The sequence below is a fragment of the Siniperca chuatsi genome, linkage group LG11 (genome assembly GCF_020085105.1).
Source record: "Siniperca chuatsi isolate FFG_IHB_CAS linkage group LG11, ASM2008510v1, whole genome shotgun sequence".
Taxonomy (NCBI): Eukaryota; Metazoa; Chordata; class Actinopteri; order Centrarchiformes; family Sinipercidae; genus Siniperca; species Siniperca chuatsi.
Genome location: NC_058052.1, coordinates 16446358 through 16473095, shown reverse-complemented (window position 1 = coordinate 16473095; position 26738 = coordinate 16446358). Strand labels below are relative to the sequence as shown.

The 26738-nt window shown below is 42.1% G+C and overlaps 1 protein-coding gene across 1 annotated transcript in view; it reads right to left on the bottom strand.

Annotated features, from left to right (window-relative positions):
* Nucleotides 1–26738, bottom strand: part of zmiz1a (zinc finger, MIZ-type containing 1a) — a 102955-nt gene that overhangs the window by 5183 nt on the left and 71034 nt on the right. Inside the window, 17 exon segments of the mRNA XM_044214217.1 lie at nt 11–79; nt 175–242; nt 352–512; nt 679–784; nt 941–1151; nt 1711–1852; nt 2009–2122; nt 2125–2173; nt 2275–2343; nt 2567–2746; nt 3605–3886; nt 4042–4240; nt 4329–4549; nt 4698–4812; nt 6896–7031; nt 22463–22568; nt 25476–25589. Coding sequence (XP_044070152.1) covers nt 11–79; nt 175–242; nt 352–512; nt 679–784; nt 941–1151; nt 1711–1852; nt 2009–2122; nt 2125–2173; nt 2275–2343; nt 2567–2746; nt 3605–3886; nt 4042–4240; nt 4329–4549; nt 4698–4812; nt 6896–7031; nt 22463–22568; nt 25476–25589 — 2342 coding nt within the window.

The window sequence follows — 26738 nt, the reverse complement described above, 5'->3', positions numbered from 1 at the left end:
AGAAACTTACTTTTGGATGGCATTGAGGATTCCCCACATGTACTGGTCCACCTCCAGACCTTCTAATAATGCTGTTTTACTGAAAGGAGAAAACATTTGATATAATCCATTAGAAGCATTCCTTATTAGTGATCCCATCTTTAAATCCCAAAAAAAGAACAACTTTTCACTTACTTGCACACAGGACACCTCCATGTCCCCCTCTCACAGTTGAGCTGCAAGTAGGACTCCAGATCAAAGCACTGTGGAGAACAACATCACTCATTAGAATAATCTTCTCCCATTCACAGTGACATGTGACACAATTTTTCATTAAAAATAAACTTTTACCGCCTTTAAATCTGAACAAACCTGGACATGTTTGCAGTCATGCCCTCGTGCCGGTAGCTGGATGCGTCGAAAGGTAATGGGACATTTTAGCGACACTTTAATGGCCGTCTGCTCCACACCATCTTCCCCGTTAAGAGTGGTGTTGCCTGCCGACGCTGCCACGCTGCTGAAGTTCCTCTTAACTAAAAAGAAAAGGCGTTTCAGAAGGACGGTATTACTTTGTGAACAGTTACAGGTGTACTTCAAGACCTATTTTAAAGCAAACCATAAGGAGAAACAGGTGTACGCTTGTTTAATTAAGATGTACATATGCATATCAACAACACTAAGAGACTAAATGAGCCGTACTCTTGGTGATGCAGTGTTCTGCAGGAAGGAGTCTTTTCTTCAGGAGCCCCTGGAGGACAGATCGCACAGATGGCCTGTGGACCAGCTGCAGCACAAACAGGTGGGACTGCAAAGCAACACAAGAACATGAAAACAGTCTATTCAGCGCAACACATATACTAAGTTAAATCATCTGTGTGAATCATCTCAGCTGATCTTGAATTAAATAATTAAATTTCTGCACTGTTAGTAGTCATAAATTGTCCTGATAGTGTGTACTCACACAACAGCAGGCGGTGACTGTAATTTGGATGGTGTTTCTTCCAGGTTGGCATACGTGCTTCAGGTGCAGGGGTTTGTGGGAGGTTTTGTTGTCTCCCCTCTCGATAGTGAGGGGCGTGGCATTGACGCTGACCTGGACGGAGGCGGGCCAGTTGGTGTTCATCTGCCTGTCTTCGTGGTGGTAGCACTTGAACTGCAGCTCAAGGTCTGACCTATGGGAGTAATAGGACAAGGGAGTCAGCAGTTAGCGCTAACATTCAGAAAAACAGCTTAAAACAATCTCTTACTGTAATAGAGTAAATAATACTATATGGCAGGGTTGTGAATCCTGACATGAAAGATGTGTGATTTATATAGGGTTTACATAAAATTATTAAAATATGAGAGTTTGTTTGTGGGAGTTACACATTTATGTGGTCAAATCAAACAACTTAAATAACAATACTCAGAACTTAACCACACATCAGAACATTACATGTCTCCCCATAATTCAGTTCCTTATTTAAAGAATATTCTGTTTAATAAACAAATTTATATTTGGTCAACAATTAAAGCAACAATTGATTGAACAATTTGATATTAGACAGGGCAGAGTGAATGACCAGAAGTTGCCTTTACAACAGGATGTCTTAAAGATATTTGTGTCAGAAAGAAAGTTGTTTTATTGCAGGATCATTACAATAAACAACATGTGACTGTGGTGCAGACTGTGCACTAATAAGAGCAAATGTGCAAATATAATGGAAGTGGAGGCTTGTGCGGTGGTCCTACCTCCACATGAGGGTCTGGTGGACGGAGGGTCGAAGGTGGAAGACGTGGTTACTGACAGCCAGGTTGTGCTCCAAGCGGAACGGCTCCAGCACCACTCCATCCCTGACTGGGAATGTCAGCCGCAACTCTTCATTGGGGTTTGCTGGGAAAGAAGAAAAACAGGGAGGGGGGGGTGTCCACTTTTAATCCGACACTGGTAAAGTCACACAATGTGTCAGAAGAAATACAACAGCACAAGGATAAAAGCAAACAAATGCATCATATGAACCGCTTGTTTCAGAACTGCTGGGGTACTCACTTGGAGGGGGCGGTAGTGCTGTCATATTTGGTTTCATGTCGGGTGGAAACGGGGGCTTCACATCCTGGTTTGGCGACAGGTACGGAGGAATGCCACTTCCTGGGGTCATAGGGGTGTGGGGTTTCCAGGGACCGGGGAGTGAGGGTAGTTACCGGGCCTGGGGGGCTGTAAAAGGCAGGAAAGTGCAATAATGAAAACATCTGTATTACTTATTTCACATGCATGACTCGGTCAAATTTAGCACAGCGGTCTGGCTGAAAACATACCCCATTGCTTTGGCCGTAGGAGTATCCACCTCCAGAGAAGTTGGTGCTCTGACCATTGAAAGGCTCTTGCTGTAAAGGAAATAAAGAGCAATAATAATTTGATATAGTTCCTTATAGCACCAGGCATATACCATGTAGTTTGTTCCAAAATGTTCTATAAATATGACGAATAATCCGTCTTTCTCTGCCTTTTGCACAGTGCATGCTGGGATAGGCTCTAGCCCCCCTTTCTGACCCTGAGTAAGTTGTTGTAGAAAATGGATAGATCGATGAATATTGTGGCATTACAGACCTTGTAGTACTGTCCCATGGGCATGCCAGGTGGGTACTGTCCTTGTCCCTGCTGCCCTGGCATCCTCTGGCCGGCGTAGTTAGGAGATGGCAGTGGCCTGGAGGTGTTTGATGTGGGGTACTGCCCCTGCTGTGGTGGGAACTGACTGTTCGGCCCGTACTGCTGACCCCCGTAACTTGCCTGGAAGAATAAAGTTAAAGGAAAAGACATTAAACACATCTTTTAGGTGCTATATGAAACATATGGCTATATTTTCAAGAAATAGGGCGCAGACGCAAATGCAAGCAAAATTTCCAGGTGCAAACACAAAAGGGCGTGAGCAGCAACTTTGCTTTTAGTAAAAATGTCTGTGCAGATTTGATTTAGCCGCATCACTCCAGACTTTTACTGTTAGACTTGGAATTTGTGAATAACACCTTTCCAGTATGATGTTTAGAAAAACACAGTACATTAATTACCGTTGTATCCCGACCGATCCTGTCACCTTGTTGGGAGGCTTAAATAATGAACTTACTGCTGCTGTGTGATGACTACAGGTGTTTAATCAACTGCACGGAAAAGAGCCGACATTCTACAAGTTGTTGTGGGAAACTCACTCATCAAAAAGAATACGTGGATGATATTGGCAAGGATTTTATTTTGATGCACATATCAATCTGCAGTAGATGGAAAAAAAAGTGTAGCAAACGGAGAGAAAAACCTTATATACATGAAAAGTGTTTATTGTGGGGATTTCTGTCTATGTGCGTCTCTGCCAACTAAAGCCACGCAACTTACCCTGCATCTGTGTTTGCAATATGAGATGGTCTGAGCAGGTTTTAACGCAAAAGCAATTTTGGAAGCAAAATTGTACTGCGCCACCTAATCAGCATAAACAGACCCTCCTCCTACCTGGGTGCCAGGAAAACAGGCACTGACGCAAAAAAATTGACTTGTGCCTGAGGAAAATTGCATAAAAACTGTATTTGCCCTAGCGCTGGCTTTGCACATGAGCCCATAATCTCCCGATTATTTTAATTGTCGGATCTTTCCAATCACCTCTCCAGGATATGGCCTCTTTATCCCCTGCATGGGCATGCCCTGTCGAGGTCCTCCGGGATACCCTTGCTGAGGCATCCTTTGGCCGTGAGCTCCAAAAGGCCCCATGCCTGGGGTTCGAGCCTGGTTCATGCCCATGGGAGGCCCACTCATATTAGGGTTGTTCATGGCTGATCCCATGCTGGCTGGATTCATACCTCCAGGGGGGCCTCGTGGGCCTGGCTGGTTCATGAACTGGCTATTGTAGGCCTGAGTGGGGCCCATTTGGAACGATGAACACATCTGGAGGAAAAACAGAAGGTTTCAGTGTTTAATATGATTATTTTGGATCTCCAGCAGGTGGTTGGATAATAGGGTCCTGTGTATATTTGTATTTTACAATCTATTTTGTTAAGTGGTTACAGCTGTAAACATCTGTTAGCAGGTGTGTACTGTACCTGTCCATACTGGTTCATATCTTTATTGGTTTCCTGCAGAGCTGCCACTGTGGCCGTTGCTGTGGCTGTTGCCGTAGCAGCAGCGGCAGCGACGGCAGCAGCTGCAGCAGCGGCTGCTGGCTGAGTGAAGTCACCAGGAGGACGTGTGTGGGAAGTCATCCCCATACCTCCTGGAGGGGCGTTTGGGCCTCCAGAATAGCTGTAAAAAACACAAAACACACGTTTTAATCATTATGGTAAATTTTATTGCTTGATTGTTTTTAAAAGAGTAGTATCCAGTCTCTTACCTCCCACTGTATCCCCCAGGACCTCCAGGGTAGCCTGGCCTGCCATACATGCCCTGCTGCATGTACGGTTGGTTGGAGCCTCCTTTGTTTGGAAACTGTTGCTGCTGAGCAGTGAACTGGGGTGAGTTGAGCCCTGCTGCGCTGGCAGACATACCTGATCCCATTGGGTTACCTCCAGGATTCATGGGGTTATTGCTATTCACCATTGGGTTACCTAGCACCTGGATTTAACAAAGCATGATACAGGAAGATAAAATATCCATTAGGTTCGTAAAATCAACAAAGCAGACAAACCTCCTGAATCAAGCACTGATTGTGTGTTAGAACGTATATAATTAAAGACTGGATGCTGTTTGTGCATGGACATACCTGACTCTGTGATGTATTGGTCACGCCCCACACTGTTGTAACCACAGACAATGACCCAGGGGGCTGGTTGGTGTTTTGTTGCCAGGGGACAGAGTCATAGGGAAAGGATCCATCACTGGAAAGTAGATCAAAACAAAAACATGTGCTTGATGTCACTTGAAGTTTCAATTGGCCAAGAAAGCCAATAGAAAGCCAATAGAGTTGCATATCTGTCCAAAAATGTGAATAATTTGGGAATTCTTCTCGCCAAAATGTTAGGCAATTTGAAATGTTTGGCGTTCAATTTCAAAACACGTTTTCAGCCAGGATATCTGCTAATGGCTGCACAGAGAGATGAGTAAAAAGCTCAGAATGAGCCGATGAGGAGTTGCATGCCCACACACACCAGTAAAAACTAAATATGATTAAATGATTTCTTTGGTTTGTTGAAAAGCCTTTGGATATGGGTAGGTAGAGAGCAGTTGGAATGTTTAGCATTCAGATTTAAAACAAATATCAGGGCATATTAGAGTCTGTTACATATAATAAACAACCTAAATCCTCATGGGTAGAGGCAAGTGGCCAGTGGAGTGGGGAGGAACTGCTGTTTTTGGAGAGCAGCTTGTTTTCGCTCAGAGGTTAGCTCTTGGAATGGATGACGTGTTCAATATTTCCTCATAAAGCCAAAACATTCTCCCAATATCCTCAGCAGAGGTAAACAGAACTCTTGGCTAACTTCAGGCTTTGTTCTTCGAGAGAAGTATGAGCACACAATGTTCTCAAAAGACATTACTTCACAGCTCTCTTCACTACCGGTTAGTCGCTCCACCCCAAAACACCTCAGCTCCACTCAAAGTAATTCTGGCTCTTCTCCAAACAATGGAAATCCTCTTGTATCTCGATGTGTGTGTATTACATGAGCACTGAATTCAAGATAATACCTTAATGAAGACCTGAGCCACTATTGCACTCTGTCTGTTAAAGATACCAAAGTGAACCTTAGTTAGCTTTAATTAATTTGTTTGGTACAATTTAGGAGAATGCATCATTTAAAAATCTAGGGAAAAAGCAGAGAAATGGGACATCAAAGGTTACCTTGAAAAAAGCTCTGGGAAAATAATGCCACATACTAATTTGTCCGTTTTGGTACCTTGACCATTTTGACTGTCATAAATAATTTTAAATCATTAAGTGCATGCAACCATATCTTTTTATTTTATTTCTCCTCCCTTTCGTTTGTTTACGTTTCTCTTCTCTCTCTCTTTCTCTACATCTAACCTGACACCTATACCCCCCACCACCACCACCACACACCACACACACACACACACACACCCACAGCACCCACCTAAACTCTCACATCATCCCCCAACACAAACTTCATCTTATCTGCTTTGGTGACTGAGTAACTGTTAATTTCATTGTATGTATGTTGTGTTAACCTCTAGTTATTCACCTGTTGTGTAATACAATTTCTCACAATAATAAAAAAGAAAATGCATGCATTATAGTACTGTGTAACATCTTTGGTAGAAATCATTTGATTGAATCTACAAGTAGAGTGGATGGACAAAAAGAAGAACACCTGCTGCAGGTTCCTGGTAGTTTTTGAGGTTGTAGTTTGTTGCAGTCTGAAAGAAAAACATTGCAAACTACAGCTGAAAAACTGACCAGAGAAAATAAGCTACTCTAGAGAATCAACATCTCTCTATTAACACTATGTTTTTCTCCCTTTGATATTAGGTACATGTGGAATGGATGTAGGCTGGGGCTGATGTTGATGTGTGTGGTGGGTGGGTCTGTGTAACCAAATTGTTTGCTGATTTGTATTGTGAAAATCAAATAAAAATATTGGAATCATAAAAATGTAATTAAAAGTATCAGATGTATCTGATGTGTACTACATTCAATGGGGAATAACTAGAAGCAAATGGGTAGAGACAGCAGTATTAAACTAATTTATTCAAATGCAAGTGACTCATATCTGTCAATTCACAGCTGTACTTCACTGAATTTATGCTGTACAGTTTTTTTTTTACCTTTGATACTCCTCTTTTTACTCTTTTTTTGGATGCATTATGACCCCCGGAAAAAGCTTAATTTCATTGGTAAGGTGGAAAAACAGTAACCTTGAACTGAATTGAGAATCTGGGTTTACCGAAAGGTAAGCACAGTCTTTTTTCATCTGACAGGAGATGTGTCACAGACTCCCCACTGACCTGTGTGTGAGGCCGGGCTTCATGCTGTTCATGCTGGGCTGCATGGGGACTTTTCCCTGCGGTTCGTTCTGCCTGTTCTTCTGGTGACGCAGCAGGAGGAGACGACCCAGCTCCTCGCACCACGACGACAGCAGGGCTGCAAGGAAAACACAGACACACACATATGCACACGTGTTAGTCTCCCCTCAGTACACACACACACACACACACACACACACACATTTGCCTGCGTGAACTCGGGTCTGCACTGTGTATTCCTGCTGCATTAACTGCATGTTTAAGGTTCTGAATGATCACATAGAAAATAACTTTTTTCTTGTTTTCAACTTCACTTATAACACACTTCCAATGTCAACCTCAAATGAATAGATTTACCCTGTCTGGTCTCTGACTGCTTGTGTCCAGAGCCCAGAGTTATTGCTAAGGCCTCCAGGGGGCAGCCTAACTCAATAAACCTACACTGATTATTTTCCTGTGTGGATTTCACAACAGTTACATCACACCATCTCTACCTGCAGTGTAAAATATAAACTGAAACCTATCTACAGCACAAAGGACCTCCCAGTTTTTTTGCCACAGAGAGGCAGAGGCTGAAATGGAGCGTGAGAGGGAGATAGAGACAGAGACAGAGTGATGGGGGTTACAGATATGATCTATGTAGGAAGTAAGAAACTGTGATATCTTCACTTTCCTCCACTTTCTTCACCCATCATCACCACCACTTAATTCTTTTCCACACTTCCCTTGTCCTCTCATATCTCTAAGGACTATTCAAACTGTGCAGCCTCCTCATGCTCTTTTTTTCTTATGCCAATGATGTGCCAATTTTATTTTATTTATTTTCCCAATACCAATCAACTTGTCTTTCTTGAATCAATCAGAGTTGGGTGGCTTATTTAAGCACACTGCCTCTTGATTGTAGAAAGTTGTGTTGACAAACCAACAAAAGAAAGATTACTGTGTTCAGTAGTTAATTAAATAATTTAAGATGCTATTCTTAGCCTTGCAGACCCAGATACACCAGCTTTCAGGAAATGTTGTTACCAGGTTTGGGGTTTCAAAATGTAGAGTTTTTGAAAATGGTGGTGCCCTGAAGAAATCGTGTGTCTGAGGTTAAACAGTCTGTGACATTAAAAATGGCATTGTATTGTGAAGATGTACAAGGCCACAAACAAGAAATGTCTGTCAAAATGCCTTCTAAATGAAATTAAAATAAAAACATGGTTGTAAATGGAAAAATGAACCAATTGATGTGATTTTGAAATTGAAACTTTGTTTGAATTTTAAGTCTACAGTGAGTTGTGACACCTGTAACCTGTATATTATGATATACCAAGTCCAAATTGCTTGAGCTAATGCATTATATTTTCTGAGTGTGACCATATACAAAGACAAACAAAAAAGAAGAGGAGAGAGGCGAAGGAAGAAGAGAGGAAATGAATGAAGAACAAAGCAGAGGAGCAGTAACATTTCCTTCTGGAGGGTGGAGAGAGCCAAGCCTCCTAGTTAAAGAGGAATTATTCCACCCTGCCATTACAGAGAGCTTATCTCCCCACTAAATCACCACCTCCACACAGAGGGACTGTCTCTTCAACTGGCAACCCACCATTTAGACCTAAAGATCAGCTCCAAGCACAAGTGATGGAGTAGCTCTGAGAGGGAGAGAGAGAGAGAGAGAGAGAAAGGCAGAGGAGAAAAGAGAGCGGTGGTGACTTATCATATCAGCGTGGCTACGAGCGACCAAATCTAACAAGCATCCAAGGCCAGAAGTCATTCATAATAGAGTGAGGGTCCGCTCTGGGAATGTGCATATTTAGCAAGCTTAGTACAGTGTACATGACCTTGTTTTCACCTCACAGTCCCCCCGTGTTAAAACCCCTGCCAACACCATCACACACCCGCAACTACGCTACTATACTCCTCTCACTTTAGCTCTTCACTCCGCATAAATGCCCTTCTCACATACTGTACACACCCACATTCCTGTCTGTCTAAACTAATATTAATTAAGATGTTTTGTTAACTTCACAAATTGGGTACAAGAACAAGAGGATCAGATGCCAAGAGCACCACCAACAAAAATAGGAGAATATCAAGGCAAGGTCTCGGTCTCATTACACTGCTCTTGTTTGTCCTCTTTCATCTTTCCATTTATTCCCATTTCATTTACACTAAAGCCATGTAGTTAAATAATTTTCTAATAGCTACCTGGTGGAGATGACCCAAGGCCAACTACTTAAAAGATCTTGGTGACAACCTTATTAGTCACAGAAAAGGTCCACAATGCGTATTAAAACTATGCAGAATGTAAAAAAGTCTAAGGATTGATTTACAACATCATACAATAATAACTTTGGTGCATGATGAGCAAATTCCGCAACAGGCGAGATCAAAGAGATAGCTCAGTTTTGGGGAAATAGTACTAGTTTTTCTCCTCACACAGAGCGGAATGAAGAGATGTTTTTCTTATGTCTCTGCATGCAGTTTGAATGTTAAATGGTGGGTTTGGCCTAGCTTTGCCCAAACACTGGATATCTAGAGGATCAAGTAGCAGCTCTGCGGAACGTCAGTGCTATTTGATAATGTGTTGACATGACAGTTTACAGTTGGGTAAGAAAGTAGAGAGACTGTAGCTACAGTATGTAACAAAAGGCTTAACGGGAGCTGGCAGTGTTGCCTGAAGGCACCTTCTCCAGCACTGAGGGTTTGCAGTTGTTAGTCTAATATTAAAAATGTTTTCTTCCTGAGTACATACAAAATCCCAACAATAACATTATAGTTTGAAACAACTTATTTCTGCCTGTAGGAGCCTGTAAAGAGGAGTCAGTTGGCAGTTACATGCAGTATTTTTTTCTATTTAAATATGGAAATTACATCATAGTTTACTCAGACATGCTATTCCTCTTTGACATTAAAAGCTATATTTCCCTACCTTTGAGAGAAGCTGCTGTTGATCCCACAGAAATCCAGTAATTGAGTTTATCTAGGCTAATCTCACAATTCATACCTTTAAACTGCAAGCTGAGACATCAAAATGCACTCATGACTGCGAAAGAAGTCAATCTCTCCCTTTAAATACAGGACTACTGCTCTGGGTGACTAATGTCTACAGACTTGACAGACTTTGACACTCAAAGTCAAGCTGCTGTGTTCTGTTGAGATGTTTTTTTGTTGGATTCACTGTAATGGGCCTTGACACAGAGACATCTCCCTAACAAGTGGTTTGTTCTGTCTATTACCAGCAGAGAAAGCTGATTTTTCAGGAAACTCTCCAGAACACCTACACTTCTTAGAAGCTGCAGCATGTACTTGAGTAATGCCCAGAGACATATGGACCCTCCTCACTCAGGCTGTATTTAATGCTGTATGGCTGACTGAAAGCGGAAGCCCTGGCTCATTCTCACCTCACCTCAGTCCCTCTGGGAGCAGCAGAGAGGGAGAGTAAGCCCTGGTAACAGGCTGCAAGGCCCATTAACTAATGACAGAGTGTGTGTACAAGTCCTCTTTTACAAGGAAACCCCAATGCTAATTACTATGAACTCCGATAGCACCGTGTGTGTGTGTGTGTGTGTGTGTGTGTGTGTGTGTGTGTGTGTGTGTGTGTGTGTGCGCGTGCAAGCATTTGTGTGTGTCTGTGTGTGGTAAAAGCCTTCGAGCATGTCATTTGCCAGTTAAATCATGACAGATTGTTAACTACCTGATTCTAGGACACTTTAAATGTGTGCACCCCAACATAATTCAGTTAGCTGCATGATGGTGACCCCACTTTGTTGATAAACACCTAACATGAGTTAAATGTGAAGCCCTAGATCCGCCACATGTACGCAATGGCCACATCAGGATTGGGAAGGTGACTGAAACACCCTCGCCTGAACTGCTATGAACTGCTGTGCCCTTTAGCAAGGCAGTTAATACTCAACTCTTTCAACCAAGATGCTGAAGCAGCAGAGGAGGGTGATTGTGCTGGAGAGTTCCCAGGTGTGAATCACTGAACAAAATGTGTTATATGACTACAGAGAAAAGCATAGTTTTAGTTTTACCCAGCAATTGGCCTATAAAGTAGAGAAGCGCTAAAATGGCCTAATTTTGTGGCCAGTGCATGTCAAATGCCAGTAATGAAGAGAACTCATGCAAAGAGATTTTATTCTCTCCTGCACCCAATCAGTAATTTTGCAGCTCATGACATCCTCTGTGTTATAAAGGAAGCAGAGCTCATGAAGCACGGAGGACACTGCAATTTTGGGATTTAAAAAAAAACAACAGTCCAACCACGTCTTAGTGCAAATGCTGGTAAAGTTGCACAGGCACTCCAACATGGCACAAACACATTTTAAGTCCTCTACTACTGACTGTGACATAAAATCACTTAAATATGCCAAGTGTGGAAAAAACAACAACTTTAATGAATCTAAATATTTTATTGAACTACAAAATTATATGTATGTGGTTATATGCTATATTTACACGTGTGCAATTAAAAATAAGCAATTAAGTACTGCAAGTAAAGTATAGCGAAGATGGTGTCTAGCGTTGTGCTGGGTAACATTGTCTTACTTCATTGTTGTTGGTATTCTGCAGTGTGAAATATCACTGACCGACTAGCTAACTTGAATATTAATATATATATATTATATATATATATATATATATATATATATATATATATATATATATATATATATATATATATATATATATATATATATATATATATATATATATATATATATATATATATATATATATATATATTATTTATTTATTTATTTATTTTTCTTTTCCCCCAATTATTACAATGTTAACCAGCACTCAAGTGGTAATAACACTACCTGACAGACAAAACTGCTGATGAGTTTTGGCGTCAAGTTTTCATACTGGAGTGCTACCTTTTTCCTGAACTCATGCATTGTTTTCCTTTGGATGCATTGCACCTCACTGGAATTCAGTGCAGGAAACATGCACCTGTTTCCTCTTAAGAATGCAAATACAGCCATTACTCTGCACTACCATATCATGATACTGATATGGCATCAGTGATATGTTACTGATATAGTATCATGTAGCAGCTGTAGGGCTTAGCTTTTTTGTTGAATTAATAAATTAATGTTTTAGGGGCTACATCCAAGACAGCTTTTGTAAAGGAGATGTTACAAGTGACTTTTGCAGCCTCATTTGTTTGGATGATAAAACAAAGCAAGGATCGGTGGCAATGAATGGCACCATTGAATTTTTGTAAAAACAGACTGGAGAAAGAAGAGCTTTCTTGTAGCTGCATGAGCTACTATATTCACCACCACTCTGGGATTTTACCATACATGCTTCTCTTCCTTTGATGTTGACAGTGGCAACCCCAAAGTATAAACTTGGAGGCTCAGCTATATAGCTAACTAGGTTGGTTTGCACAAAAACTCATATAGAAGTTTTGTCATATTCTGCTAGAGCATTGTGCTAACTGTAATAAATGTTCAGAAGGAGTGCCCAACCCTGCCCTCATACTGTAAATCCTCACATTACCAGAAATCTGGCTGTCTTCTGATCACTGACGCTGGTCATGCCAGGCTTTGATAGAGACATGTAATACTGTGCATGCAGCTCTACTGTAATTTTGTTGATAACACAGACAAAGGAGAAAATACTGCATGAAAAATTACACTTTCTGAGCATGAACACTGCAGACATAGAAGCCCTCTGAGACAATGTGTGGGATGATAAAAAAGAAGAAATTTATAATAGATATCATAGGCAGAAGTCTGTAAAACACTGGCAGGTAGGTCTATGCTGTGTGGGTACAAAATATTATGCAAAAGACGAATATGGAGGGGATATAAAATCCTGCGAGAAAAAAAAAGTCATGCTTTTTGCAGAAGTGTAATGGAAGCCATTTAAGCAGTCAATGATATCCCCCATCCTGCCCCCTCTCTGTTCAGCCAACTTCTTCCAAGAGAAGAGCATATCAAATGGGCTTTAGTCTCAACAGCTTGGAGGCAGAACAACTCAAACATGCCCTGCAGAGAGACAGCTCTGTGTCAGAAATCACACTCAACCAAAACCAGGCCTTTAATGTAACTAACTGTTCACATGTATCAGAATATTCCAAATCCGAAACGGCCTCTAACTTAAAAGGTGTTATTTTGTGTCATTTTTTATCTAATTGACTTTTAATTTTACATAATTGTTTTGTTTATTTGCATTGGTTAAACAATGCGGTTTTCTTATCTGGTTGGTTTGACAGCATTTCATCCACGACCTCTGGCAGTACACCATGAGGTCGGGGGGGAGGATGGATGGAAGGATGCTAGACAGAGGACAGGTGGAGATGGAGGGAGTGGGCAGATCCCCTCCTCCCCGGGATGTGTGTGGGTCACAAGCCAAAGAGATGCTGCAGCCCAGAAGGGAGGGTAGCTCTACCTGAGTCACTCTGACATCTCCTGCAGGTGCTGGTTTCTGTGGGGTTCAAATTACACATTTTTAAATGGGGCAGAGTTATAAGAATCAGCATGAACACCAAACACAATGCAGTATGACGGCTAGATCTGACTAAAGGAGCAAAATGTCGGGAGCTCGGGTGGGAAATGTGGTCTCTCCATGTCGCATGTGGCTACAAAAAACAACAACACAGTCTATTACATTTTGAATGTATTGTGGGGCGTGTCACGTCAAACTGAACTGGATTGAAACTCTGCAAAGGTTACCACTTCTTAGCATTGTATTTAAAGCAGCTTTAAATGGTCATTCTCATGAGTCAGATACTCTCAATTTGTGTGTTATACAAGGAGTCAGGGACTACAAAAGGTCACACGCACTCATATCCTTTGTATATTACTTAATGTCCATTTTCAAATTTAATTAAGAGAGACATTTGCAGTCTTACAATAATCCCAGAGCACACTTAAACCCTAAAATACTCTCTGTGAAGTACCAAAAAATAAAAATAGGTAAAAAATAAAGCGCACCCCTTTCCCTGTCACCCCAAGGTCTTTAAATTGCTTGTTTAGTCTATAATGATATAAAAGAGAGAAGCAGAAAAAGGAACCATGAAAATGTTGACAAACAATTAATTGAGTAGTTGCTGATTAATTTTCTTTCCATTGATTTTTTGTTGCATTTTGTTGAATTGTTGCAGCTCTACTTGATCTGGTATTTTTTGCATCCTGTTACACCAGTGTATCAAGTGACATAACAGACCACATCAGTTACACAGCACTACAGGTTTGCTTTGGGTACATTTGTTATGACAGGGATTACGGCACTGACCTATGGATTTGACCTACATCCTCGCTGGGATATGAAATTCAGGTGGTCGGTGTATCTGCGTCACATGCTCGGTGAGTCAGCATGCCCTGCTTACAGTACTAAGCCTGGGGTCACGACCTTCCACATCTGCATCAGAGAACTGTCACAACACTCACAATGATCCTACATATGATCACACACCCATTATCCACATCTGAGTCACACATATTGTGCAGTAAATGTGCACAGTTAAACTCAAAAGCATGTAAAAGTAAACAGGGAAATACACGATGGCACACAGGTATGTAGACACAAGCATACGTACAAAAACAGGAATAAAAAAGTAAAGCAAATATGGAAACTGAGGTCTGTGTTGGTGAGTAAACAAACACAGTCAGTGCCTGGGATTTGTGAAGATGTGCTTATACAGTAAAGCGCCTCACACGGCTAGGAAGAGCATCAGAGAACAGCAAGCTGTGAATGAACTGCTCTTATCAGCTACTCGCAGCTCCCCACCACTGGAGGGGAACTAGTAAATATCACATGCCTAATTATAACCAGACACACTACTAGTCTCAACTTCCACAATATGTATTTCATCCCACACTGTGGTTCCTCCAATGAAATCATTAGTGTGAAAAACGCAATCAAGAATTCAGAGATTTCCTGGTGCTGCTGTTTCATAATATAAGACAGTGATTAAAAAGTGAGGGAATTCCAGCTGTGGCTCTTTCACAGGTGAATTAGTTACTTGAGCAGCCACGAGAAGACATCAAAAAACCTTGACTGAAGCACTGTATAGAAATGAAAGTGATTAACAAGACTGAGGAATTTTACAAGCGTTTCCTGAAACACATCCTGCAAGAATACTGTATTGCCTGGGGTGCTGAGAGCTCCACCCTCGCTGCTATCAGCACTTGACATCAGTTTGTCCTACCAGAAATTCCTTTCTCAATTCTAAAGCAACAAAACTAACACAACTTTACTTGGCCACTTGCTTTCAGTGGGAGGAGGGAGTGATGTCGAGCATGGCAATGATTCACAGAAAAAACAGAAACAAACTGCAGAAACAAACGTAGGCCGCACACATACAGTTCAAAGTCAAATGTCATGAATGAGTCACTAAACAGTCTGATGGGAAGTACTCAGAGTGCAGTCACAGGAGGTCACTGAAGTGTGTAGAGTAAGCAATACAAACAAAGCTTTGGAGACAGAGAGACAGGAAGAAGGCTAGAGGGGGAGAGTGGCTGCATGTGGCTGTGAGGTTGAGGATGCAGATGGTTTCAGCAGTTTACACCCTGCTCAGGCTAACAGGAAGTTAGCCCGAGCTCCACGACCGCTAGCTGGAAGTCGCATTGTATATTCATTGTATTTTCTATGGACGTCAGTGGAAGATTGTGTTATTGTCTGCAAGAGCTATTTGCTAATTAAGCTGTCAGTTTTAAGGTTAGATTAAACACTGATTGAATAGCCTGTAGCATCAGGTCGTTTTTATTGCCAGACTGCCCTTTACTCATTCACGTGAACAAAGTGTTGTTTCCCTCTGTGAGACCTTAGACAAAAAGAGGTACATTAAATACTTAAACAAAAAGACTAAAACAAAAAGCAGGCCTTACGCTCTGATCTAACTGCATTGTCCTTCCATGACTAAAACCCCCCACCCCTCCACCCCATCCCCACTTCCTTATGAGTGGACAGGCAGACAGGCTCTGGCTCTAACCACAGGTCAACAACTTAAAAAAAGAATCCACAGTCGAAAAGTGGGTCATCTTCTCCTCACATAGAAACACACACACTAATGCACATACACTTGCACTCTTAACACCAACATGGATGTGTGCTCGTTTAGGTGCCATAAATTGGAAGAAGTTGTTGAATGTATGATGCTGCCTAGTCACCAGGACTCACATAGTCTTTACTTTTTACATTAAGGACAACAATGGAAATTAGTCAATATTGCATTTCCATATGTGTGTAATGTCAAACAAACTAAATGCAAACTGGCAAAACCACACATATGTTTGTTCTTCTATCTTTGTGAGAACTTAAGAATTATTGTACAATCAAATCTTATTTCCCTAACCCTAAGCATGGCAGATAATCCCCTCAAAATAACCCAAATTTAAACCCACCTTAAACCCCAAACTTAACTCTTTTAATGCCCAGCCTTGATACAAGACATAAACACCAAAACACCAAAACATAACCACAACCTCAACTGTAACCCTGACCCACAAAGCCCAGAAATAAGCCACAAATTAACCAATAAATTGTACTATCAATGCATGCTTATATACAGTGCACACAGACAAAAACCCACTCAGAATAAACCTATGACAGAACAGCATGTAGGTCAACCTGTGGTCAGCTGATCTGCCCTGATCCTGTTTTGTGTGAGTAGCCAGTGCTTTAAACTAGTCACATTAGCACAACAGACAAGATAGAAGCCCATATTATTTATGGCCTAAATTACAGTTGCAACAGACACAACAATGTCAAAGCACAATTGAAATGAATAGATCTGCATTTAGACTATTTAAGATACTTTCAAGAAAATCAAACAAATTCTGCTTCAATTACTGCAATTCTAATTGCATCACCTTAGACCTAAATCAACTGCTCGATTGGCTTCTGTTAACCCCTGATCCTGCCCCATGAATACACACTCAAATAACATACCAAATAGTTTTGTGCAGAGATACACAAATGGACAGCACACACGCATACATACACACACACACACACACACACACACACACACACACACTTACCCAGAGCCAAGCAAAGTCCCTGCACATCTCATCTCATTCCCTTCATAGCGCAGAGAAAAGACTCAAGTGTCACAAATGCTCCTGTTCCCGCAGAGGCCAGTGGCAACTCTCAAAGCTTTTGCTGCTTCCAAGCCTCCTGCCTGTGCCTTATCACTCTCACTCTCTGCACATATCCCTTACTCTGCTCACTCTTTCTTTCTTACTTCCTCTCTCCTCTCCTCTCTTCTCGTTCTCTCTTTTTCTTTTGCTCACTCTCTTTCTCCCCCCTTGCTCTCTGATCTGTCTTTTTTCCTTGTCCAGCGTCTGCACAATGGACATCAATTATTCAGAGGCAGTATCCCGGTTTCTCCGGCTTATCCAATCAGAGCAGGGCTCTGCACTAATGGGCTCCTGCTGTACCTGCTACCAGCTCCAACACACTCTCGAGACAGAGGGAGCAGAGGAGACAGCCGAGGAGGAGGGAGGATGAGATAAAGACAGCAAGCGACACAGACAAACAGGAGTAGAGATAGAGAAGGCAAGATATTCCAGTGCTTCTCACCTCTGTCGTAAGGTGCTGTTATTGATGTGCTGAGCCTAGTCTGTCTAGCTCTTCATAGCCCTGTTTCTGTAAGCTGCCATCACACACCTAGACAGTGCACACACAAAAAACACATGCACACATGCATAATCCGGCAATGCGACTGCCATTTGTCAGGAAGGACAAAGAAACAGAAGCAAAAAAACAAAAAACAAAAAAACAAAAACAAAAAAAACCCTTGCAAGCTCAGATTGCAAACTTGCATCGCAAACTTGCATAAATGGGCGTTGCTTAATATGCTGTGCAGGCTGGCTGGCTGGAAGCCAATGCATGAGAGAGGAAGTGGGAGGAGACGAAAGTATGAGATGTAAAGATCAATCTTTCAAAGGCAGACACATACTAAGTATCAGAGAGGGGATTCTCTGGACAATCTAACCTGACAACGTCCCCGTGTTTTCATCAGAGGCCACTTTGTAAATCTAACTAACAAGACACATCAGAGAAAAGCAGAATATCTGAGTGCAACTGAATCAAAGAAGAGGCAAGTTGAGAGTGAATCTGAGTGTTCTTCTCTTTGCCTGCCCCTAACATAACCCAACATGGGAAAAAAAAACAATGAACAGGAAAGACCTGAGCTGTCATTGTCCTCTCTCTCCTTACTGAAATGTCGAGATGTGCAGCTGAAGAGTGGGAAAGCCCACTGGCCTTGTGACAGCAGAGGGAAGTTGTCTTTCGTGTGGCTTTTGTGTGACAGACAGACTCAGTCATCAACAGTTTCACAAATATCCCACACAGAATTGAAACACATACAGCGGAGGCATTGTTGGACAGAAATATAACTTGAAAAGGGTGTGTGAAAAGCCCCTGGGGGATGATCGGCGGGTGGGGTGGGTGGAGGGGAGGTGGTGAGTCCTGAGGTGTGGGTGCCAGATCAGTCAACCCTGAACAAAAGGAGGATTTAAATCATTTGCTCATCCGGTTTTGACAAGAACAAAGTCCTCTGTGTTTGGAGTACAACTGCACTGCCGGCTCAGCTGGGATATTACCAAAATGAATTTACTTGCAACTGTGTAAACCAAACCAATTAAGTAGCAAGTGATAGAGGACCCAATCAGCCAGAGGCAGCAAATGCAGCTACCCTAATAAGTATTTCCCCATGAGCTTAATTTCTATAAACTTAATAGTGAAGTTCTGTAGGTAGTTTTGGGTTGCAAAGGGGTTTCATCATCTAAGGCAAACCACTGGAGAGTGTCAGAGGAGAGGCCCGCCTGCTAAAAATAAACTCTTTCCTGTTAATAATTCAGCGCGCTGCTCTTACTCAGCAGTAATTAAATATAAAAGTCTGTAAGGTTGATTGGGTCAGTAACAAAGGATGCCTACACCTTCATCTGGTTCTACACACACAGCTCAAAGATGGAAAGAAACACGTGGTGAGAAAATCAATCAAGTGAAAGTAAATTGAGACAGATAAGTGGATGACATGTCAGATTGTTGTAGGCCAAAGGAAGAGAGAGAGGTGTGTGTGTGTGTGAGTCTACACAAAGTCTAACGGGAGCACTTATTTTCAGTTGTTAAGTTGTGAGTTGCTGAAGTGTTTTTTGTGAGCTCTGTGTGTGTGCTTGTCTGTTTTTCACAGGACATGGGGAGAGTTACAGCCACACCCTGGAAGTTTTCTGTCACTGTTGACACAGCAGAGTGGCTGTTTTCCTGATGTGAAACACCAGATCGCCCTGTGAGCCCGCTCTGTTGACTGACCGAGCGCTGACAATTCTGCACTTCTGCTGTGACAGTTTCTTTTTATTTATCAGATGCGAATGGGTGTGGGGAATATACCAACCAGAACAAAGCTAACCCCTTTTCATCATATTTTCCTTCCAACATTCATTCTTAAATCAGCTGATGAAGGGAAACTAACACATAAAAAACATCAAAGACAATTATCACTTGTGTAGATAAAAGGGATCTTTAAAATCACCTGCTCTTTTACCACAATAGTAAGTATTCACTACTGGAGCTTAACCGTCTGTGTGAATTCTGATTGAATCATTATTTCTTTGAGCAAGACAGTTGAACAACAAGCAGCAACCTGCATCTGACTTAAATATTAAAGGAGGTTTCTAAGAACATAGTGATCATTCCAGGGAGCAGCTAACTTTAATCCAGAGCGTGTCAAGTCATGTTGAAAACATAATACACAAACCGAGTCACACTTTTGATTAACTTTTCAAATTAAAAACTTAACACAGCACTTGAAAAAGAAGCAGTGTTCATCAAGTATGACCACACAAAAATCCAAACCTGGACGCCGCTCTTTTCAAGAGAGTAAACTAAATGTAACAATGCTAGCTGCTAGTATGCTAACAGCATTAATGCTGTGTACCCTCACTGGCTCTGAGAGTTAACAGTGCTAATGCTAGTTCGCCTAACATCAGATAAATCTCTTCACTGGCTGATTCCAGATTAGAACAACACACTAATCCCTCAGGCGTCACTGCAGGGTCACTATCTCCAGTCAGCTCATCAGCAGCAGTCTGCTGTTGCTGAAAATCTCTCCACTTTACTTGACAGGTCTCATAGGGCAGCAGTTTATACTTTCACATCGGGAGAAGTGCAACTGCAGGCGTTTGTTCATGGACTCTCTTACTTGAAGTGAAGACACTGACAGACAAAAAGGAAATTATAAACACTAGGCTTATCTATAGATGCAAGATGGGAAATGTTCTTTTTACTGTAGCTCTGTTTATCCTCTAGTAGCCTCTCTGGGCCGTTTCTCCCAAGAAGTCTAAAAGGTTCCAAAAAAGTTCAACAAATAAGGATCACTGGTTAGTAAATACTTACTGGAAGTCATATATGACTTTGTTTAGTGATTCATTCTAGTAAATTGTCTGTCTGATCACCTAGATCACCTAGCATTTTTCAGGTACTCTGTGGCAATGAGAGTGTTTTGTAGTTGTACTTAATTTTGCAACAACTCAAGTTGTTAAACTGAAAAAAAATAAAATAAATAACAATAATAATGAGGGTAGCAATAATTGCTTTATCAATTTCCTTTTCAACTGATGCTCTGAAAGAAAGCATCGATGTGATTGATCCGCAGTCTTAAGAGTCTACTTCTTCCCCCCAAGGAGCCCACAGAGAGCATCCCAGACTACTTGGCCCTCGTCTGGGCTCTCAGGTGTCAGATTTGCGGCCCTCTGTCGCCATGCAGGCTGTCAGAAGATTGTGCTGGGGCTGCACAATTAGACACACATTCATGCAGGCACAGACACACACACACACACACACACACACACACACACAAAGAAAAATAAAAAATACACAAATATAACCATACAGACAGAGCTAACAGAGCGGTAAAAGCCAGATGCTTCTCTGCATCATTGTTGATGCATTTGAATGAGTGCACACATGTATCTCTGAGTTCAAGTGTGCATCACGTCTCCTCTGTCGCCCTCCCTGTCTGCTTTCTCAGACAGACGTCCTTGTACGGAAGGTAAGACGGATGCTCAGTGAGTAAGATCTGCCCTGAGTCACATCTGCCTCCCACCCCAACAGCCTGCCTGCCTGCCTCGTTCGATGACTGGCTGCATCATATCTCCCACCCACCCACACCACCCCGCATAATTACACTACAGTTCCCATTTGTCCACTGTGCATAAACAGCTCTTCCTGAAACTCAGTGCTGTCTTCTATTAGATCCCAGAACCATCAGCAGGGCTGAGGATGATTCTGACTGTCAGTCGGGCCCAGACAGCCAGCCAGTCCGAGCAATGCCTGGACAACAATCACATTATCCAAACACAGGAACACAGACAGAGAGAGAAATACAGCAATCAATATTGTACACTGACGTCTGTCTGACCACTTATGTTCCTCCCAACAAGACGTTACCCACCACAACTGAAAGAGGATATTCAGCTTGAGCAAATGTTCACATCATAGGACCATGTGAGCAAAAAACAGCAGAAAGTGATCCATTTCTGTCCTCTGCATATTCAGTTGCAGCACATTACAGCTCGTATGAGGAATTATGGGATAAGATTTCAGAGTGTTACTGTCATTGCAGTTCCTGTTATGAAGCAGTGACATATTCGCCTTGTCAGAAAACAAAGAAATCAGACAGTTTAATCAAAATATTTGATTCTCACTACTCCTGCTTATGTAACTGCCGAACAAAGGTTTATCTGTGTTCTGACTGGCTGGCTACGGCTTTGTCAGGTCTCTGTCAGGCTGAGTGAGTGGTCCAGCACACATCAGCGACACCTCCCCAGTCATCCATCTCTTTCTCTCTCTCCTCTCTCCCGCCTCTGCACATTTCACTTTGACAAATGTACAAGAACGGGCCGCTCCTGCAGGACTGTGGGAGGTGGGGAGGGGAGGTATGGATCGGGGGGGGTTGATAGATAAATGTCTGAGGATAGCGTTTCTGCTCGCTCTCACTTTGTGTGTGTGCATGCAGACTGCACATACAAGCGCGGCTGTGTGTGTGGAAAAACTGTTGAGTAGACTGTTTTTGTGAGGATACCACCCGGACAGCTCATCTCAATAGCACATTAATGTTTAATGGGGACTAAAAATATCTGACATTATAATGCTCTATGGGCTTTTTTTGTGATGTCAGTGGTTGCAGTCGTTTGTAGAAATCAAAAATGTCCAAACTACAGATTCAAGGTAACTTTTAACAGACACTTTTATTTGTTTTAATGTACTGAAAAATTAAACTGTCTGTTAGTATAATTGTGAGATTCTCTGTTTCTTGCTAACAAAACATCCTAATAAGCTTTATATAGCGCTCAAAACATAATAAGCAGTCACGTTGTGCATTCATGGCCTGAGCAGAATAATGAATCACTTCTGACTGGATCACGACTTTAACCCATACAGTGATTTATTTTAATTGTTTTATTTCATGAAAAAGTGAAAACTTGAAGCATGAAGAACAATGAGTGCTGTATCGTCCACTGTCTTGCAAGTGAACAGCAGCAAATGGGATGATGTATGAGCATGCATCTGCTAGTGTTTTAGTAAAGTGGTGGGTTTTACCTGCAGACTTGGGAGTGAATTTGTCCCTGTTGGCAGCACACACAGCCAGCAACCTGTAGCCCAGGTCCAAGTCAAACCCCTGCTGAGCAGCGACCCGACTCACCACCTGGAGAAAGAGCAATGCACCATGAGTATACCTGCTGTCCTTCAGGCTCTAGCGAGTTTAACATTATATCAATTTGTTTTTTAATCATGACATAATTTTAATTACATAATTTTACTACATCAAATAAGTTTTCTGTTGATCACCTAATCGATTAATTGACTAATCGTTGTGTGCATCTGTCTGTCTATCTGTAATAAACTGGGTAAATTGCACTCTTATGCAATACCATAAAATATTGATCTTTTACATGAATAATGAATGATAAATAAACAGTATGCCATAGCTAAGGCATCCTAATCCTTTAACTTTCTTAATTGTGTTAATATTTTGAGCCTATTTTTCTTCAGATACACACACACACACACACACACACACACATACACAAACACACAAATTAATGCAGAGTCTGCAGTCTGGATTGCTCCAGTGATCCACAGTCAGGGCCTGACTGATGAGCCTGATGACTGCATCTACCTCCAAGAGAGGTGAGGGAGCCAACCCATGGTAGCTCAGCAGAATGAGCAGTTTCTGAAAGGTTATCCTCAAGCCCGCTCTCTGGCTTTAAAGTGAACAGAATTTGTCTCCTGGCTAAAGGTTGCTGGTTTAATTACCCACACAGACCAGGAAATGTGAAAATAATAGGTATTGGGATGTCTCTCACTGTTGATGTGAGACCAGTTAATCTGTGTGAGTGTATTGGAGGGCAGCGTTGAAAAGTATGTTTCAGCAGCGTCCCCTGGGTGAACAAAGGTCAAAAATCCTCCTTTTTCCTTCAATTTTGAGAGGAACCAGTCCCCAGCCAGAAGATTTTAATAATCCTTTTGTGTTAATGACTTCAGAAAGAGGTTGAACATTTATGGGACACGAAGCAGGAGCCTCCCGGACTCTAATATAATGTTAAAGGGGATGCTGAGTGACGTTAAACAGGACTCAGGAGACGGGGCTAAATCATTATGAGAAGGGAAACCCCTTTGCTTTTATCTGCTAACAAATGACAACTCCTCTGCTCCCTCTGACCTCAAAACACACATTACCGTTAACCAGGTCAGCTGGGGTGCCTTGTAGAGAGCCAACATAACAGCTAGCAGGGATCATAAAGTGCCTTTTTTCACAGGTAATATGGCTGCTTGAGTACTGAATGAAAAACAATGAAATTCATGTCAATAAATAGGGTTTATTCGATTGTTTTAATTAAGAGATGGTAATTTACAATTCTACAGTTCCAGTAAATCATGTTACATTTATTTAGGAGACATGAGGATGTCACTCCAGGGATAAATACTTCACAACATAATCTATTCAACCCAACCATATTATTCAAACGATGACGATTCTGACAAATGGTCGAATTGTGTTGTTGTCAATCGTTTAATTTCCTGCGTGAGTGAGTCTGCCCTACAGTTTGTACAAGGCAGGCAGCCAGCTACAGAGGCTAGCATAGATTCAACATGGATTTAACAGTGTTTCACCTCATAAGCCTTTTTCAGTTTAATCTCCCTCTGAGGATGTACATCCAGGCCCATATTCCTGTCAGTATGAAAACAGCATTGTAAGAGGTGCTGGAGGGTTACTAGGCCATTCATATTCTTGTTTATCTATTCGCTGGAGGAAAAAAAGCATCCGTTTTGCAGTTTATTTCTGCTTGTTGTTGAAACTGTTGTACGTGAAAGATAGTGAACTAAGTGGGCGATTTTACAACAGTGGGACTAGAGGCAGAAATAGTACAGTTATCTGCATGCACTGACATTACCCACACTCTCGATATAGTGTGCATAAAGAAAGACCCCCCACCCCCACTAATTGTCGAGCAGACAGAGCTAATAGTGCAGCACTGACAGCTCAGTTATGTAATCTTTTTATTGGCTCAGGAGCCGATATGCCACCAGGGATCAGAGGATGACCTCCATATGTACAACACGCCAGACAGAACAGGCGTCTCCACGTGAGGCATACATTCAATTTCATTCAACTACGACAAATCTCATGGGCTCTATGATTGAAATAGATGAAAAGTCATTTTTATTATTATTATTTTGATTCAGCGCTTTGGTACATTGCGTCATGAAGACAAAATCCCTGCAAGAATGCATGGACTTGTTGAGTGCTGTAATTCTCCAGTTAAGAAGCCGTTTGCTCTCTGAGTCTGATGAAACAATTTAGCTGATGGAAACAGCCCCATGCTGAGAGGGATCTCAGTGGTGGGCTCCTTTGTATAGCTCTTTATCAGCCTTTAAGAGGCTTTTATTGTGATTTACACATTAATGAGCATTTATCTGTTTGCTCACGCTGCCACTTCAGCTGGGGACAATGTTCCTTCAGTGTTTCAAGGACTGATCTTAGCAATAAATGCGTGAAACTTTCAATTCTCTGCTCTAAAGCCTCTTTCACACATGTGACTGTATGTAAGTATGCGTGTGTGTGAGTTTTTTCACACACCTGGTGCAGGCTAGCTCTCTGGCCCTGCGCCCAGATCGATGAATGGTAGCTGGTGAACTGAAAGGCGATAGCCAGAGGTGACTAGCTACCCACAGTCCTGTTCAAGCCTCTTTTTTGTTGTGTGTGTATGTGCATGTGTGTGTGTGTAAAGCACAAAATGGAGGAAAGCAGTGGGTGACAAGGACTTTAAACTGTGTCACTGGCCCCTGACGGCCTGAGCAGCTGCCTTGGATAACTGCTGGATACAAACCTGGTGCGACTATAGCCTGCTACTAACGTTTTTTACTCAAATTTGAAGGGGGAAAAAAGTATAAACCAAATACAGTATGAATATAAGGCTAAAAGCTTCAGAAGTGGACACATCAGCCCATCTTTTTTTCCTAAGTATCCAAAATCTAATTATTGTTTTGCTCATGTCTCCTAAAAAGTACCTGAAAAACCCAACAAAAACCATAATTAGTGTTTGCGTACCGTCAGACATCCCATGAGACTTTGCTCGAAAGGTCGCTGGAAGGCCCGGGGATCTCCACACCAGTCGAGCAGCTCTGTGGCTGCTGAGTGGAAGTTGGCCGGGTTCTGTAAGTGCTGTGCAAACACAGAGAAAGGAGACTGCCATTAGAAAGAATGGGAAATAATGAGTTATTATGTTTTTTCAGATTAAGTACAAATTGGAAAAACACTGAAACCAAATAGTTTTGCAGCCTTGCACTCTCCCTCCAAACTGACTTGATTTAATGTCTTGTGTTGCTGCACAACCCTGTGAGGACCTTGACTCCATCCAATGTACGCCCACTCATGGCTGTGCTGCATTGTGGGAAGAAGATCACACCCATATCAACAATGATGCCAGTGTTTCCTGTTAATCTCTCTTGGCAACACCCAGCCCTTACCCCCATGACCCACACAGCAACCAAATCTTTCCCTCCAATCCTCCTCCTCTCTCTTGCCCTTCATTCATTGCCTGTTTTCAGAATGTAACAGAGCCTCTGCACCAGAAGTCCACTGGCTGGCTTGGCTGTTCACAAAGAAAACAACCTTGGTCCTGGCAGCTATGTGTGCAGACTCAATATGCGCCGTTGGTGTGTTGTCTAATCTCTTTCAGTCTCTGTCTGTCTCTCTCGCTTGTTCACTGAGGCCTGAAACAGTTGAGTCTTTTCTTCCCAGTGTCTGAAGGCTACTCAGGCTGGCAGGAGACAATAAGCGGTTTTAAAATTGGGCTCCCTTTTTTCACGGCTCATGAGGTTAATAGCTCTGAAATGGCACAGAGCTGCAGCTTGTTCAGTCGGCAAGATTGAGCCCACTTGAAAGCATTTATTATTCTCATCTGGAGCTGAGGCGTTTTGTTTTGTGTGTTCTTGCAGAGAAGGTAGAACTATTGTCTTTAGGGGGCAGCAGAGGTGAGCGTTTTTGAAAGGGCAGCTTTTTGGCGGTGTGTGACAAAAGGGCTCTCCGGTGCGAACGAGGTCTAACATGTCAGGCCTGGTACCCGCCTGCAGAGAAAATCTCTGAGAGCTTCCAATGATATCATGAGCTTCAAGAGAGGCCTTGAGTGACTCATCTTTTTTGATGTGAAGATTAGCCATTGTAGAGTTAGCTGTGGCCTCTCACAGGGGTTTGACTGACGACGAAGAGAAGCAGGGATACTGAGAGAAAGTGAGAGATGCTCTTGTTGAGTGAGAGGGAGGAGAAGAGCCTGTTCTAGATGAGTGATATAATCTGGCATTATTGCTGCTT